Source organism: Ostrea edulis, chromosome 5 (genome assembly GCF_947568905.1).
Source record: "Ostrea edulis chromosome 5, xbOstEdul1.1, whole genome shotgun sequence".
In the NCBI taxonomy this organism is placed as follows: Eukaryota; Metazoa; Mollusca; class Bivalvia; order Ostreida; family Ostreidae; genus Ostrea; species Ostrea edulis.
The window spans coordinates 76357807-76376154 of NC_079168.1; the positions used below are offsets into that span (position 1 = coordinate 76357807).

Sequence of the window (18348 nt, forward strand, 5' to 3'; positions counted from 1 at the left end):
GTTTTTAATTTACAAACAGTGGAGAACCTATCAACAGATAAGCGAAATATATTGAATTTGTGAGTCTTCGGTTCGCCTCAGGCTTAAATGAATGCTCGACGGTATGTCTTGCGAAATGGGAATGTATTTTAGAGATGTTTAAAATGAATAGTTTGAGGCAGGAAAGCAAGAACACAGCAATATAAGACTCAAATCGTGCGGAGAAAAAAAGTTGTGTTTTTAAAATGGATATATCTACAGATCTGTGGTTTACCCCAATCTTTCCCAAAGAGCCACAGTTCTGCAGACGCATGTATATTTGTATATGTGATGGAAATAAACGATCACCCGGTTAATTTATTTGTATTTTGCTTAAATAGTCCTAAGATCAAAAATCAAAAGTAATGGGAGAAAGCCTACGGTAGAAACAATAACCAGATTTCTTAAACATGAACTTATATTTACATCAATGCATGTGGATAGAAAGGTTTGAAACAAAATTCTGCAACGATGTGCTATTGTGACGTCACCTGCATCGCTCATGAAAAAATACTAATGCAATTAAAAAATCAAAATTTTATTGATCCTCATTTTGTATGTAATGACTTCTTGTCATATATATTACTTACGTAATTGGGGTTTTCTCCGACTGGAAAACAGAAAATCGGATGATGTACTCCTATTCGATAGGTATGCGAACAGAGGGTTGCTATTAGCTGTATAAAGAGAACTTATTCATTATTTACACCCCAGTATGCATGAATTGGCAAGTATAAAAGAGAGACGACAACAACATGTTGAATATTCGGAAAGGTTTTAAAAGCCATTTTTGGAGTAGAATGACTCAATAATCATCATATATGATGCACACCCCGTTCTAATGCTAGCGAGTTGTTACATGTAAGTCAGACGATTTACCAGTATTGCTATCTTCGGGATTACTATCTTCCATTACTGGTAATTATATTTGTAGTTCGTCGTCCGGCGTTAACTTTTGTACATTTCTTACCTTATGTTAGAAAATGCATAGCCAATTGTCAACAAAATAGCAGGTAATCTTTTGGTAAAGAAACCAAACCTTAAGAATTCCCTGTCCTTTGGAGGCTTTCTAGAAAGGACTGAAAGCTTTATAAATTGGTTCAAATTTTAGACATCTTCACTGCTGGACATCTAGCATAAATGTGGGTGCATAGGTACGCTTTGACAGCCTCTACCAAAAATTGTTGATCCGAAATTTATACCTAAAAACGCGGTTATATAGAAAATGCTTTCAATATTTGAATATTTCTACAAACCCAAAAGCTAGGAAAGACATTGGGTATATTGTCAAATTTAGCATGGAGTCCTATATTCAAATTCTGAAAGTTAGCATATAGGGAACAAATGATGTGTATAGTTATATTGAGCATATAGCCATCTACCAAACTTATGAAGTTCTTTGATGAGGGCAGAGCTAAGGTATCATGACGGTGCAGTAATGATCCTACTGAGAAAATCTGGTTATTTGAATCTATGAAAATTCTCTGTATTCCTGCGCATTAGGACAATAACTATATGTGTAGTGACTATGACCAGAATGCTTCTTCCAAACTTGTGAAACTTATAGCCCTACTACATCCTGAAAATGCATCAAATATTTGAATATCTGTCTCTTATTCCTAACATCTACTACACATCAAGGGTACATAGTTATAAATGCATACATACGTAGGATTTCATAGCAGACGCAATATCTATGTAAGAACGTTGGTTATATGGCCCTATGCCAACTTGTAGTGCTATGATTCATAAACTGAAAATGCATTACATCTTTAAATATACACTTTACTCTTGAAAACTTATCATAATTTGCAAAATGTTAATAATCTGACTGTGTGTCATGACCCTGAATCAATGTCATTTCACTTTTTAGGTCACCTGAGCCAAAGGCTCAAGTGAGCTTTTCTGATCAGTTATCCGTTGTCTGTTTGTCGTCGTCGTAAACTTTTCACATTTTCATCTTCTTGTCAAGAACCGCTGGGCCAATTTCAGGCAAACTTGCCAAAAAAGCATCCTTGGGTGAAGGGCTTTCAAGTTTGTTCAAATGAATGGCCATATCCCTTTCAAAGGGGAGATAATCACAAAAAGACAAAAAGACGGTGGGGTCATTTAAAAATCTTCTTCTCAAGAACCACTTGGCCAGAAAAGTTGAAATTTACATGAAAGCTTTCTGACATAGTGCAGATTCAAGTTTGTTCAAATCATGTCCCCCGGGGGTTGGAAGGGGCCAAAATAGGGGATCAAAATTTTACAAAAAAAAAATGTAGGAAAAATCTTTAAAAATATCCTCAAGAACCACTGAGCCAGAAAAGCTGAGATTTACATGAAAGCTTCCTGACATAGTGCAGATTCAAGTTTGTTCAAATCATGGCCCCTAGGGGTAGGATATAGAAATATAGAGTGAAAATCTTTAAATATGAGCCAAGATGACTCAGGTGAGCGATGTAGCCCTTGGGCCTCTTGTTTAAAAGTTGTATTAGCTTGTTTCAAAATTCCCTTACCAATACTGTTCGATGATTCTGTACAGATATTTACAATTGAAACCATCGTTGTTTGAACTTCAAAAGGAAATAATTATCTGTCATGATTAAGTAAATGGGAGATATAAGGGGCTTTTAGTACTTGGAACGAGAGTTCAGAAGAATTACGTCAAAGGTGAAGATAACAAACAATGATCAATCTCAGCTCCTATAAGCGATACAAAAATAGATAGTAGGGGGAACACGGACCCCTTGACACATTAGAAATCAGGTGCCTAGGATGAGTTAGCATGCCCGGTCACACCCGCCGTGAGCCCTATATCTTGATCAGGTAAACGGAGTTATCTGTAGTCAAAATCAGTGCGCCAAGAACGGTATGAAACATGTCAAACAGCATTTGACCCAACGATAAGTTGTATTGGTAAATTAGATCGTTATAACGACCATAGAATTTGCGAAATGCTGACTTTAAACGAGACTGTTGAAACCCTGTATCATCAACTTGTTTGTTAATTGCTTGCTTCAATTGAAAAACTAACCATACGCAAAACAAGTTCTTGCGTATCGAATCAGTTGAGATATATAAACATCATCAGTAGTTAATAATGGAATATTGCTACATAAACAGGGGAAGTTGACGATGCAGAAGTTGAAATCATCGCGTTTGTCATAAAGTTGAGTCGTTAGTTTGCCGTTAATATCTACTTTCAATAAAATATCTAAGTATGAAACACAATTGGACGACTCTGTGGTGTCTTACTTCGAGTTCAAGGGATATATCGAATCGACATACGAATGAAAGTTATTATTGTTAATTGATGAAATGTCGTCGATATATATAAATGTCGAATTGAAGGCAACAGGAAGAACTTTCTTCTTCTCACGCGGGTATGTTAAGGCAGGTCATGCTTCATTTATGCACGTAAACTGCAAAATTTTTAAAATCTGTCTTACACAGAGAGAGGGAGCTACTAACTCTTAAAAACTATTTTGGTTGTTTACATGAGAACATTTTGTATCATAACAACATGACAAACATGCGCTTCCGTATGACGTCATTGCATGACTGTTATAAATAGATCATGGAGGTACCTTAATAGAAAATGTAAAAGTAGCACATTATCCCAAGATTTAAATATTGGTCTAACTGGCGATAATGACGGTAAAATACCCATAGTATATCAGAATTACTGATAGAATCCTGCCACTTTCAGTAAAACATAATTATTGAACATTTAAACACGAAACTATCTAGCCCATGTTTTACATTTTGTACTGATGCTATGCAGTTTTCTTTAAAAGTTTTCTTAACAGACGATTCTATCAGTAATTGCCGTGTACATTAGTTTATGACCTTTCACACGGTGTATAAAAAGTCTCTAACAGAATGCGGCCTAATGTGTTACTTTTGCCGTTTTATTTCAGTGTGTGACAGAGGAACATCGGATCGACATGCTAAATGGAATGTTTTCTCCGTTAAACAAAATTGTCAATGATTGATATCAACAAGCCTTCTTAATGTCAATAAATTCTCAGCGTTTCACATATATATTCCATATATCCCATGTCATATATTTCAAATACTCCACATTTTGTCGATATTTGCATGGCACACATCAATAGATTCCTTGCATGTGTCAACGTCACTCTGTGTATAGTCATGACGTCATCAGTTTACACAACAGCAGTATAGCATTTCGAATTTCGTTGGATCTTAGTAGCTGCATGGTTTATTTTATGCATAAATAAAACTTAAATAAAAAATAAAATCGGAATTTAATATATACTTAGTGATATACTTATTTCAATTATGACGTCACATTGTTTCGCAGATTTTATCCCAGTAAAAATTGTCATAACCTGCCTTAACGTACCCGCGCATGTAGAAGTTTTTTTTAAAAGAAATTCTACTTCATATGAATATAAAAACAGGTCAGCTAACAAAGGACCACAAATCTTGCCCATGGGAATTCCAACAGACTTACCGTGCGACTACTTATGCCAGAAGTGGCGTAAATTAATTTTGGATTCTAAAACATTCTAAAGAAGTTTTAGTAAACTTGAAATGTTGACTGTTGGAAGACCTGATCACGAAAGACCACGAAGATATTGTTAATCATGAACTCATGCTTTTTATTTCAACTTCAAAGTACGTGTGCGTGGAATCAGAGTGGTGTTTAACAAAGTAATTTTGGATGACTGATCACTAGATGAAAGGTGAAGATAACGAACAGTGATATGATAGATTTTAATATTTCCGTTTTCCATTATTGTTGAAGAAGCAACTGTCTATGATGTCAAAAAGTCTAGTCTTTAATTTATGTTGATGTATGGTCGTGTATAGTGTTGAAAAGTCATACGTTTTGATCCAAGTGATTTGAGAAAAGTTTCGTGATTTCAAGTTTACTAAAAGTACTTTAGAATTTTGTAGAATCCACATTTGATTTACACCACTTCTGGCATATGTAGTCGCACAGTAAGTTTGAAGTTTCTCCTTCACAGCTGTTAATATTTTCGTGAGGAGCAAAGATATGGGTTTGGTAGAACACTTACTGGATCCAGCAATGTATCTTTGTTTATAAGGGCTTTTATGTACTTTAAAAATCCAGTATAGATACGGTAACTCTTATTCATTCGACCCATTGACTGGGATATTAAATTTGTCTAAAACTGAAGCAAGAGTTTGAATAATTTCATGTTTTGAAAGGGCAGTTGGAGTATAAGTATGATTACCAAAAGTGGAATTAATGCAAAGTTCGTATAGATTACAGTTGTAATAAGGAGCTTTACAAAGAAAGACAATGTTGTTACAAGCTATCATTTTAAGTTCTCGGAGTTTTGAAGAAAAACACACCCTCAACAAATAAAACACAATACTAATAATTGATGGTCTAAGTTGTGTGATATTCAGGTGATAATTAAAACCGTTGTGTCTTTTATTTTAAGGAAAGGATCATCTAAGGCTTAGGATAAATGTTTTGATTGATTATTCATTGCATCACCTCTATAATGTTTATTACAACATTGCCTTTATCTTTACAAGGGAGAAATGTTTTGCAATTTTCGGCGAAGAATGCTTACACAGTCATCGGGTGTTAATTCCGCTTCGCTGTCAATGGCGTTCAAGTTCCTGAAGTCCGTTGGTTTGCCGTCAGTGAAAACGACTACCCTGGGATGCAAAAGGAAGTCTCCAACATCTGAGCTGTAAGCTGTAAATGAAAGGTGAAGATAAGGAACAGTGATCAATCTCATAACTCTTATAAAGGTGAAGATAACGAGCAGTGATAAATCTCATAACTCCTATAAAGGTGAAGATAACGAAGAGTGATCAATCTCATAATTCTTATAAAGGTGAAAATAACGAACAGTGATCCATCCCATAACTCCTATAAAGGTGAGAATAACGAACAGTGATCAATCACATAACTCCTATAAAGGTGAAAATAATGAACAGTGATCAATCTCATAACTCCTATAAAGGTGAGGATAACGTACAGTGATTCATCTCATAAGTCCTATAAAGGTGAGGATAACGAACAGCGATCCATCTCATAACTCTTATCAAGGTGAAAATAACGAACAGTGATCAATCTCATAACTCCTATAAAGGTGAGGATAACGTACAGTGATCCATCTCATAAGTCCTATAAAGGTGAGGATAACGAACAGCGATCCATTTCATAACTCCTATAAGCAAAACAAAATAGAGAATTGGGCAAACAGGGACCCCATGACACACCAGAGGTGGGATCAGGTATGTTGCAGGTCAGGTATAGTGTGTGACAACTGATATTAAAGTGAAAACGACTACCAGGGAATGCACGAGTAATTCTCTAATGGGTCTGGTGTAAGATGTAAATTCAAATGATTTTATCGACATAGTTCATCTTACAAACACTCACTCCGAACAGATTATGTCGGTATAATTCTTACATACTGCTAAGCTGTAATGTAGGAACAAATGAGTTGGTCATCCATTCCTGACTTTGACCGGATGTGTATATGTGTTTTATTATGTACTCAATTAATACAATAAATATCGGTATCAGTGCAAATTTTAATGAAACTCGTTTTTTAGCTTTCGTATAGATCATTTAATCTATAATTTTCTGGAATAAGTGTAGATAACGAACACTGATCAATCTCACTAATCATATAAATAATACAAAATTAAGATAAGGGAAACATTGATCGCTGGGCATACCAGAGGTGGGATCAGGTGCCTAAGAGGAGAAAGCATCCCCTGTTGACCGGTCACATCCACCATTAACCCTATATCTTGATTAGGTAGACGGAGTCTACCGTAAATAAAAATCAGTATTTTTAAGGAATGGTTCATTTGAAACACTTCAGACAGCATTCAATCCAGCGATACATGTGCCTTGTATTTTGTAAATTATATCATTTAAACGACCATAGGATTTGCAACATGCTGACTTTACACGAAACTGTTGAAACGCATGCAACATCAACATATTTGTCATCAGTCTATCTCCATTTAAAAAGCAATCATACCCAAAACATGCTCTTGTGTATTGAATCAATTGAGATACATAAACACCATGTGCATGTGATTATACAAATATCGGAATTTGACGATCGAGAAGCTGAAATCATCCCGTTTGTGAAAGAGTTGAGTTATTAGTTTTTTATATATATGTAATTGAAATAATACCTGCTCCATCGAATAGACCACCAAGAGCTAACAGGAAGGCAGCAGTCAAGGGAGATGGTCCGGAACATTCCAGTTCATCTATACGGGAATGATAAAAAGCAAAACAGAGGCACAACACAGTAAACTTTATACTTTTCATTTTTAAAAATACACGAGGGTCTGAACTGCAACGCTTCATGACAGCATACTTTTTATGAAGAGGGTTATTTCTTATATTTACATTCTATTTTCATTTCTGTTGGAATTCCCAGTTATTATAAGAGACGTACTATATTTATATCAAGATTCATACGGGCATTGTGTACGACAGTCTTATCAGGATGTCAACACGTAACTGTCGGTTTCTCTACGGATAAGTACAGTAGACACCCGTACGTCGCTGGACAAAATCGCAGTCGGTGCCGGCATGATGACGGAACGTTGCGGAAGATCACAGTTTCTGCTGGTCCTTCCACGATTATTTCACGGAGATGTCAACGGATTATCACGGTCTTTCTCCCATGCGTTTATCATGGCTGTCTGTGTAGTTTCCGGGAACAATCCGTGTACAATCCGTAGACATCCATGTTCATCAGCAGAAAAGTTTCTTACACGTAGGACACAGAACTTCACACGGATACTTCTGTGGGTACATCGAACTTTAGGTTGATATACCAAGGTACATGGAACCAACACGGATCAATTCGGAAAATTGTGTTCCGAGAAGATCCGGCGAAAAAAATATTGTTTAAATTGTTCCCCGGAAATACTTGACGAATACGGATGGTCCCGGAGGACGACGGATGAATATACGGTTTGTACACGGTGGTGATGGATTGTCGCGGACCATCACGGATTGACGATACGGAATGATCCGGCGTCTCATCTGTTAATGTGTGAAAGGGACTTAGCTATCAAGATTCCACATCTAGAGTGTTTAAAAGTTTTGTTTGCAGGAGGAATGCAAATTGAATGAAATGCAACAAATGAACAAAAGATAAAAAAGAAATCTTTAGTCTACTCAATTTTCTTCGGTAGGTGACTATCAATGACGTGTTTTCCAGACAGAAATGAAAACATCTTCCATATCAGAACTATGTAACATGTATGTGCTATAAAAGAATTACATAAACCGTATCTCGCTTCACAATCGTATGCCTCGTCGTTCCAGACACAATATACTCGAAAGTTTGAGGCATTCCAAACATACGTTTTTGTGAGTGTTATGCACTGTATATGTACGAATGCATATTCTAAAAAAAAATGAATGCAAATAAAATGCAGTTAGCGTTTCTTTTGATCCTTTATCCGAATATTACCTATGCTCTGTTTAATTGCAGCATATTGGTTTGAGTAATAGTGAAGAAATTTAGTTTCCTGTCCACAGACTATTACAGAAACATTTTCATCAAGGCGTTGTCTATGCTGTACAAACTCTACAAAATGAATTAAATTATAAAAAGGTGAATGAAAGGTGGAGATAACGAACAGTGCTCAATCTCATAGCTCCTATAAGCAATACAAAATAGATAGTTGGGCAAACAAGGACCCCTGGACACACCAGAAGTGGGACCAGGTGCCTAGGAGGAGTAAACATCCCCTGTTGACGGGTCACACCCGCCATGAGCCCTTATATCCTGAACAGGTAAACGGAGTTATCGGTAGTCAAAATCAGTGTGCCAAGAACCAGTATGAAACACATCAGACAGCACTTAACCCAATAATAGGTTGTATTGAAGAACTAGATCGTTATAACGACCATAAAATTTGGGAAATGTTGACTTCAATCGAGACTGTTGAACCCCTGTACCTTCAACTTGTTTGTCAGTAGTTTGCCTCAATTTAAAAACTAATCGTACATAGAACAAACTCTTGCGTCTCGAATCAGTTGAGAGATATAAACGCCATATGCAGGTGATAATGGAATATTGCTACATAAATATGGGAAGTTGACGATGGAGAAGCTGAAATCCTCCCGTTTGTCATACAGTTGAGTTATCAGTTTGCCATTACTATCTACTTTCAATAAGATATCTAAGTATGAAGCAGAAGTGGACGACTCTGTGGTGTCTTTTATTTCGAGCTCACAGGGATATATCAAATCGACATATGAATGAAAGTTATCATTGTTAATAAAAAAGACGTTGTCGATATATCTAAATGTCGAATTGAAAGTCACAGCAAGAGATTTTTCTTCTCACGTAGAAGTTTTTGAATAAACTCTGCTTCATGTGAATATAGAAACAGGTCAGCTAACAAAGGAGCACAATAGCGAAATGTGAACATTCTCAGAACTCTTATCAGTAGTACAAAGTACAGAGTTTAGGAAACACGGACCCCTAGATATACCAGAGGTGGGATGAGTTGCGTAGGAGGAGTAAGCATCCCTGTCGACCTGTTTATCTGCCGTGAGCCCTATATCTTGATCAGGTAAGCGAAGTAATGCGAAGTCAAAATCAGTGTGCAAAGAACGGTCTAACAATAGGTATGAAACAAGTCAGACAGCATTTGACCCAATGATAGGCTGTATTAGCAAATTAGATCGTTATAAGGGCCCTAGAAGTTGCGAAATGCTGAATTTAAACGACACTGTAGAACTTAATCATATCAAGTTGATTGTGAGAATATGATAGTTTAGCGAGAACAATTTCTTCGAATATGACACGACAAACCATCCAGAATGTCCATGACCGCTGTCTTCATTTCCTTGAAAGCTGTTCCTCTCATGCTTTCAGACACGTCGAGTATGAATAGGACGCAGGAACCTCTTCCTCTTTGGTGTCGAAGAGATCTCTCTAAAATTAATCAACAAATTCACCACAGATATAACACCTATTTTGTAATAATAAGCTTATATATTTCTTTAAATAATTAGAATGATACGTTATATCTATCATTTACCGTGCAAATAGAGGGTATAAAATTGTTTAAATCAATTAAGGTGGGTCCTTAGTCCTGGATTTTTGTGGTTTAGGTAGTATTTTTTTGTTTGGAATCAATAGATTAACATTAAGAGTAATGAGAAAAGGCAAATTGGTTAAGGATTTCCATATTTATTTTCATTACAGACACTACTGAAGTAGTGTACCCCTATGTAGATTTTTATGAAATTCATTGGAAAAAGTTATCTGTCGTTATTTTAAAATAAAAACCAAAAATATAATTTAAATTGCATTTATTTATCAGGAAACATGTCAATAACTAAAACACATGTCATTTTCAATATGTTCATCAAGTTTTAGTATAATAAGTGCAAAATTATTGAATTAACCTTATTCTCCAAAATGTTAAAAAACAAACAAATATAGACACAATTTCCTTATAGTATGGTTTACATATCATTTTTTCTGTTTATATTAGTAGATGTACATCTGTTGTAGTTATTTATGGGGAAAAATCCATACCTTTCCTTAATAATTTCAAATCTATAGCTTCCAGAGTATGTATACCCCCATAAAAAAAACCTAAGTCTGGCACCATACAGCTGAGCTATTCAAAACCACTCATGAATTAAAATTTTATGTAATTTCATGAAAAGACACAGATAATAATTCCTGATCACCTTGGTAATATGTTTGTGAAAAATATAGGAAATCTATTGCATAATGGACTTAATAAATAATTTAATGAAAACAGAGTTATTGTCCTTGGATTCAATATTTTGAAACACATAATTGACTATTCAAATATAACTAAGACTTTTTAAATATTTTATGGCTAACAATTTTTTTTACAATAACTATTGAAAAAGACTCCAACAAAATTTATGTTCCAGTCATTAAATTATTGACTTTGCAAAATCTTATGACGTCACAGGAGTGTGGAACTACGTTAAAAGATTTCTATCATAGTTATTTAAAACATCACATTTAGGACCTATATTTTTAAGGGAAGTTTATTCCATGGCTGGTTTACAATGCAATACATGGTAGAAATATAAGATATACAATATCTAATAAATGAATAATTAATGGTTGACTTAAGGAAACAGGATATAAAGGAGAAAAAGTATTCAATTGTTTGAATCAAATCTCTTCATACAATCAATACCAATGAAGGGTGTCTATAGATGAAATATAAATAAATGTAAGGTAGTTTACATAATATTATTAGCTAGAAATAGTACAAATATTCTTCATTGCGATGGAAGAGTGTATGTACAGTTCTCCTCCTAGGCATCTGATCCTACACCTGGTGTATCCAGGGGTCCGTGATTGCCAAACTCTCTATTTTGAATTGCTTATACGAGTTATGAGATTGATTACTTTGTTATCGTCACCTTTCATTAGGTTTATCCCTCAGTTTGCTGGTAAAGGCCATATCCTTATCATTAAATTTTGATATGGCAGAATAAACATACCAGACAGGTGGCCTCTCCCCACTTTTACTGAATGGAACATTTTCAAAAGTAGAAAAATTAACTACCAAAATTAATACAGGGTAATAAACAGAACGATTTCATCATTCAAAAGAATCAGGAATCAGGCTTGAAAAAGTACGATCCTGGTATTTTAACACACACCCACACATTCTTCGGTGTAATATTCCAAGATCTTACCTCACTTACAAGTATAATATAACCCCAAGTTCAAACGATGCATATTTTGTGAAATTGTAGTTTAAAAGGTACAAAGCTAGATATACAGACATAAATCATTGACAGTTATCATAATGTAAAAACAATTAGAAAATGACCCTTTATGAATAAAGCGTTTGACATAAATACAATTACCGATGTTTTGCAAAAATAACGATTGAAATTCAGCCATTTAAAGGACACATCGCATGTTTTTAAACTTTTTAATTTTTTCAGCAAAATTAATTCATTTCATGCCTAAAACTACTTTACATGTGTTTTAAAAGAAACAGTTTGCGTAGTTTTCGAGTTTGATAGCGATGAAATTCAAATCTTGCGATATGCATATTTTCTTCGATATTTTACGCGCCATTATCTGTGACGTCATATGCGACCTCGAGCGAGAAGATTTGAAAACAGTTGTTAGACATTTCATAAACAGATTAGATTTAATTGACAAACAAACAATTATCACATTAAAGACTTGTAAATAACACTGCATTGGGTTGTTTTGTGCCGTTTAAGGGTGTACTTGCTGTCAGTAGAGATGATTTGGACTGTGGTTTTTTTCAATTTTCGAAGGAAGGTATGAGGGACAAGACGTGAATATTTTTTGTCGGCACAACGACTTTGCCATAAAAAAAACCCCCAGTAGAATTTGTCCCTGTACTTTTTCAAACAAGCTCTTGGACAAAGACGTATATAAACTGCGAGAAAATGGTTCTATCGAAGCTTCGCACTGTTACATATAGGCCTACCGCATATGCATTCCGTTCTGCTCTCAAATTCAATACACACTCGCACCAACTGACCTTCACCTTGTAACAACATATAGACAGAACTTTGCTAGCAGTGTCTACCAACTGGTAGTTTTAAAAACGAAATTTAAAGATAAAAGATAATAGAACTTTCAATTATAAATAATAAAATAGGATATTTCCCAACTTTGAATTGAATTATAATGCTTTCATTTTTTTTTAAGGAACGCGTACGTGTTTACAACAACAGCACGCCGCGCTCCCACTTCCTAAGTAACAACGTGTAGATAACAAAATATAATGATTAATAAAATTGCTTGAATAAAATGATTTAAAAGTATTGTGATTTTCACAATAAGTTTGATCATTTTTATTATATTTTTTTCCCCGAAATGCACCCGTGACAGTAGGCCTAGTTGTCAATGCTACATAATCGTATTATAATTTAGGCCTATCTAACTTCTCCAAAAATAAATTTTATAATAATTGCACTGTTTGTTTTAGAAAAGCAACAACGCTAATTACAGTTGTTTACAGAAATGGCATTCCCAAATAGTGTTTAGACAGTGATCCCATGTAAACATTATTTATTCGCAAATTTAGGCAGATTTCATATTCGCTTTCCTCGCTACATTTGGGTCGCTATTTGTATGCACTGGTGGCTAAAAGATATAAGACTCGGGAAATTTGTCAACATCGAAATAAATGTTATCCATGGTAAATAAATTAGGCCCCTAAAACCCGAGTTTTTAAAAATATCTAACACTACTATTACAACAAGTTGATCGACGAAGGTCGCATATGACGTCACTGTACCACGTGACTACCTATCTAATTAACTAGGCTTTTTGAAATCGGGGCTTAGATTTAAGTCCGTATTGTGACAAATTATCGCAATACTTCAGTGAACGAACTATTACAATTAATTTCTATAAGCATAAGGAAGACAAAATGCAGATAATTCTGTATACTTTGAAAACACGAGATGTGTCCTTTAATCGATTTAATATTAATTCCTATTAGACTATCAACAGGTAATAAGAAATCTTTTATAACGTGACTTTATGGAAACTAATTTTCCCGCTCAACGTCACGGGAAAGAAATAACACAAAGAAGTTATTTTTAGTCGAGGCTGGTATACAATATACATGTACATGGTGTTGCAAACACAGATCATCAATGCTTTGAATACATATGATATAACAAATTGTCTTCCTGTAAACAACCTAGTGGATACTTTATTTACAGGAAAACAATTTATTTCAAATGTCGAGAGCCTGTGGTTGTACAGTAATTAGTTATTTGTAATCGAAGCTATATATCAATCGATCAAAACAACCTGTGTATAGCCTGCTGTTGACTTGCGTATAAGTCAAAATCTGAAGACTAGATTCATTATCGTTAGTCTTGTATTTAAAAGACATTGGTACTTTTCAAAAAAAAATTATCGATGATGTCACAAATATGTAAGATAAATATAGATATTCCAAGAGTGCCGAAATATGGCACCTAAACCTAAAGCATGCGTGTTAGCTGCAAAAACACCAACATAGTGTTTTCATATTACATAAGCAAGTCATTCGTTGATCATTAATAAAACACTTCCTCGGTTTCACGCAGACGATGTTGTTCATCAACTATTCTTCGTAGTCTACGGTATTGGTACAATTTTTAATATGCTTAGGTAATAAAGACAGTTATTTTGATTTGGTTCTTTGTAGCATACAGTGGATTCATTAGATCTTATTGGTAATTAATTTTCGTGGATTTCGTGGGTAAGCGTATTCCATAAATGTCAAACCACAACGAAACGTACAATTGTTTACTTACAGAAACCATATCCACGAAATAACATCCTAACGAAACAGTAACATTTCCACAATCCGCAAAGATTGGCCCTCAAGAATTCAAATTATTCTACATTAGTTTGTGTAATGTTTTTTTTTTTTTTTTTGGTAGCTGTTCTTTATTCTCAGGGGACAATATTGATAATAATGGCATATCAAAAGTATTGATTATTCAATATAAACATTTACTATTCCCTTGATAAATTACTTTTTTCAATATTTAAAATAGTGGCATATCAAAAGTATTGATTATTCAATATAAACGTTTACTATTCCCTTGATAAATTACTTTTTTCAACATTAAAAAATTAAAACATACGTTTTGCTGCTTCGAACTGGGCCTGGGCGAACCACGTACTTGTAATACATGTACGTTCCATATAGGTCTCCATGAACTGCTGAAAGAAGAGAAAAGGAGTTTATTTTTTTTTTAAAGTTAAAAACAAATAAATGAAAGGTGAAGATAACGAACAGTGATCAATCTCATAACACCTATAAGCAATACAAAATAGATAGTTGGGCAAACACGGACCCCTGGACACACCAGAGGTGGGATCAGGTGCCTAGGAGTAGTAAGCATCCCCTTTCGACCGGTCACACCAACCATGAGCCCTATGTCCTGATCAGGTAAACGGAGTTATAAAATTAATCACTGAAATATTCACCGTTACTATCAGAAAGAATCACAAACCTGCATCATGGTTTAGATAATTACAATAATCTCGACACTATGGATGACAAGGAAGATACTACACTTATTGATTAGAGTAAACAGACATCGATAATAAGGAAGGATGTACAATGTATAAACATATTGATTGTAGACAAAATTCCTCAGATTTTATTGAAAATAAAATAGTACAAATTGATGGTTCAGAATTATATTTTTGACAGTAATAAATACATCAGTTGTGAAAGACCATGCATTGCATATTTTTCAAGCGATTTTATATTAAGGAGATGAATGACACGTGTTACAACAAATAAATGACAAACATACGCCATAATAAGGACTTCCTATTTGAATTGTGTTTGATGCACTAAACACGAGGCGTGTTGCTTTTCACTGGGTCCAAAAGTATCATAATTATGACCAGTTTATTTCAACAAGGAAACTGAAGGTTGTAGCTATTTTCACACCTTTTCATACAATTTGGTAATGCCGCTCGTTTTCTAAAAATTGTTTTACGTCCCATTTGAGATTTAAGAAAAAAAATAGAACAGAGACGTTTAATGGCTATCATAAAATGACATTCACAACAAGGTATCTTATTGAGTCTGAAATACACATTCTATAGTATATGTTTCACACCTCGAACAGAAGATTTTTGTCCCTATCAAATATCTTGGTACACCTCTACTTCAACTTTCATGGTTGGGTAAACCTACCATTGTATTGGTAATTATTAAACCAATAATTATCAATGATTGGTTGTAATCACGGATACGGAGACATGTCCTCTGAACATGTAAACATTAAAGTAAAACAACAACACAAGCATTGGTAACCAACAAAACAGGAGATCAGATAATACATAAATCCTCTCTCTCTCTCTCTCTCTCTCTCTCTCTCTCTCTCTCTCTCTCTCTCATCATCATCTTGTTTTGGGGTTTTGTTCATTAGTGACACACCCATGAGTCTAACTCGTCATTTGAAATAAATTGAAGAGGTAGTGACAGTCTTATATTGCTTTATCAGCATGTTTCTCAGATCACTAAAACATATCATAATCTCAGAAACTCAGACATTAGACATGAATGAAGATAGTTTGAATGTGTAAAAAAAAATCATAATTATGCTTGAAAACTACTCACCGTAAACCATCACCTGACCTTGAATACAGGTAAACTTCCCTTGGCGGTACTATTTATCATAACCAACCAATACAAATCATATTAATCAAGATATATTCTGATAATTTTGATTAAAGGATTTAGTGGCACTGCTTTAGGAACCAATATGACAACATCTTAAGGCAATATATTCATTGTGAAAACTAAATTACAACTTGCTGATTCATATGTCCTTGACCTCCAAGTTGGTTTTGTTTCAAATATAACATTGAAGTGGGCCAACTATTGAATCACAATCTTTCGTAAGAGGCGACTAAATAGGGTCATGCCTTGGATAAGACCGCAAAAACCGAGGTCCCGTGCCACAGCAGGTGTGGCAAGATAAAAATCCCTCCCTGCTCATTGGCCATAAGCGCCGACAATAGGCCTAAATTCTGTAACCCTTCTCCGGCATTGGTGACGTCTCCATATCAGAAAAATATTCTCCAGAGGGATGATAAACAATATACAATCAATCAATCGAGCGATGTATAGTTATGACGTCACCAGTTTCGTATGGATCAGACACAAATTATGCGACATCAGTATATCTGGACCTTATTAGCTGCATGGTTTCAAACCTATCATTGGGTCAAATGCTGTCTGACGTCTTTCATACGGATTGTTAGGCCGTTCTTGGCACACTGATTTTGATGTTTCCTCCTCCTAGGCACCGGATCCCACCTCTATTATATCTAGGGGTCTGTGTTTGCCCAACTCTCTAATTTGTATTGCTTTCAGGAGTTTTGATATTTATCACTGTTTGTTATCTTCACCTTCATGCATGAAGAAAACTGACATGATAATAAAACTTAGATATATGTACTTGGTGATATACAAATGTATTTATTCTCATTATGATGTCACATTGATTTTGCGGATTTTATGTCAGAAAAGCTGTTTATAACCTGTCTTAAAGTACCCGTGGTAATTAATGGTTAGATAGCATTCAATCTCCACGTCATATCTTCAAGAAGTCCTGAAATGTTTACCCACAAATCAAATGTGGATTGTAATAACAAAAAATAAAGAAGTTATAGTAAATATTAAATCATAAAATATTTTTCAAATCAATACTTTACACGAGCACTCCTCATGATAAATTAAAAACTAAACTTTTTGACATCAAAGAAAGTTGCTTCTTCCAAAAAAAATAATAATAGAAAAAGGAAATATTCATATCTTGTAATCAATCATCCAAATATTCCTTCGTTAAACACTAATCTGGTTGTATGCACACGTACTCTGAAGTTGATTGATTGAATATTGTTTAACGTCCCTCTCGAGAATATTTCACTCATATGGAGACGTCACCACTGCCGGTGAAGGGCTGCAAAATTTAGGCCTATGCTCGGCGCTTATGGCTATTGAGCAGGGAGGGATCTTTATTTTGCCACACCTGCTGTGACACGGGACCTCGGTTTTTGCGGTCTCATCCGAAGGATCGCCCCATTTAGTCGTCTCTTACGACAAGCAAGGGATGCTGAGGACCTTTTCTAACCCAGATCCCCACTCGACTCTGAAGTTGATGTTAAACAATATACTGGAGTTCCTCATTGACAAATCTTCGTAGTTTTTGGTGATCAGGTCTTCCAACAGTCTTTTTTGGATTCCCATGGGGACGAATTATACTCCTTGATTAGCTGACCAGTTTTATATTCTTATGAGGCAGATTTATTCAAAAGATTCTACTTCAGAAAAATCATTGCTCTGACATTCCATTCGACATTCGGATTCATTGACGACGAACTATTTAATAACAATAATCATTTATACTCATAAAAAGGTGAAGATCACCCATGACTCCTATAAGCAATACAAAATCAAAAGTAGGGAAACACAAACTTCCGACGTACCAGAGGTGGGATCAAGTGTCTAGGGGGAGTAAGAACGTCCTGTCGACCTGTCACATTCGCAGTGAACCCAACATCTTGAGTATGTAAATGGAGAAATTCGAAGTCAATATGAATGTGCAAAGAACAGTCTGACCGTAAAATGTACGAAATTATTGTCTTTAATCCAGACTGTTGAAACCTATGTAACATCGACTTATCTGTAACATCAACGTATTTGAATTCACGTGGGGATCCGGTTTAGAATAGGTCCACAGCACCCCACGCTTGTCGTAAGAGGCGATGAAATGGGGGGGGGGGGGTCCTTCGGATGAGACCGTAAAACCGA

The 18348-nt window shown here is 35.1% G+C and overlaps 1 protein-coding gene across 3 annotated transcripts in view; it reads right to left on the reverse strand.

Annotated features, from left to right (window-relative positions):
• LOC130046472 (uncharacterized) overlaps nt 1-17420 on the reverse strand; it is a 62557-nt gene extending 45137 nt beyond the window's left edge. The window contains exons 1-7 of one of the 3 annotated variants that reach the window (XM_056166250.1): nt 15026-15689; nt 14654-14732; nt 9825-9947; nt 8472-8588; nt 7174-7251; nt 5580-5707; nt 609-695 (exon numbers count right to left, since the gene is read on the reverse strand). In XM_056166250.1, coding sequence (XP_056022225.1) covers nt 609-695; nt 5580-5707; nt 7174-7251; nt 8472-8588; nt 9825-9947; nt 14654-14732; nt 15026-15034 — 621 coding nt within the window. In that variant the 5' untranslated portion in view covers nt 15035-15689. Of the gene's footprint in view, nt 1-608; nt 696-5579; nt 5708-7173; nt 7252-8471; nt 8589-9824; nt 9948-14653; nt 14733-15025; nt 15690-17075 lie in introns of those variants that run through there. The other 2 variants (XM_056166251.1, XM_056166249.1) reach the window with 2 other exon arrangements.
• Nucleotides 17421-18348: the final 928 nt, after the last annotated feature.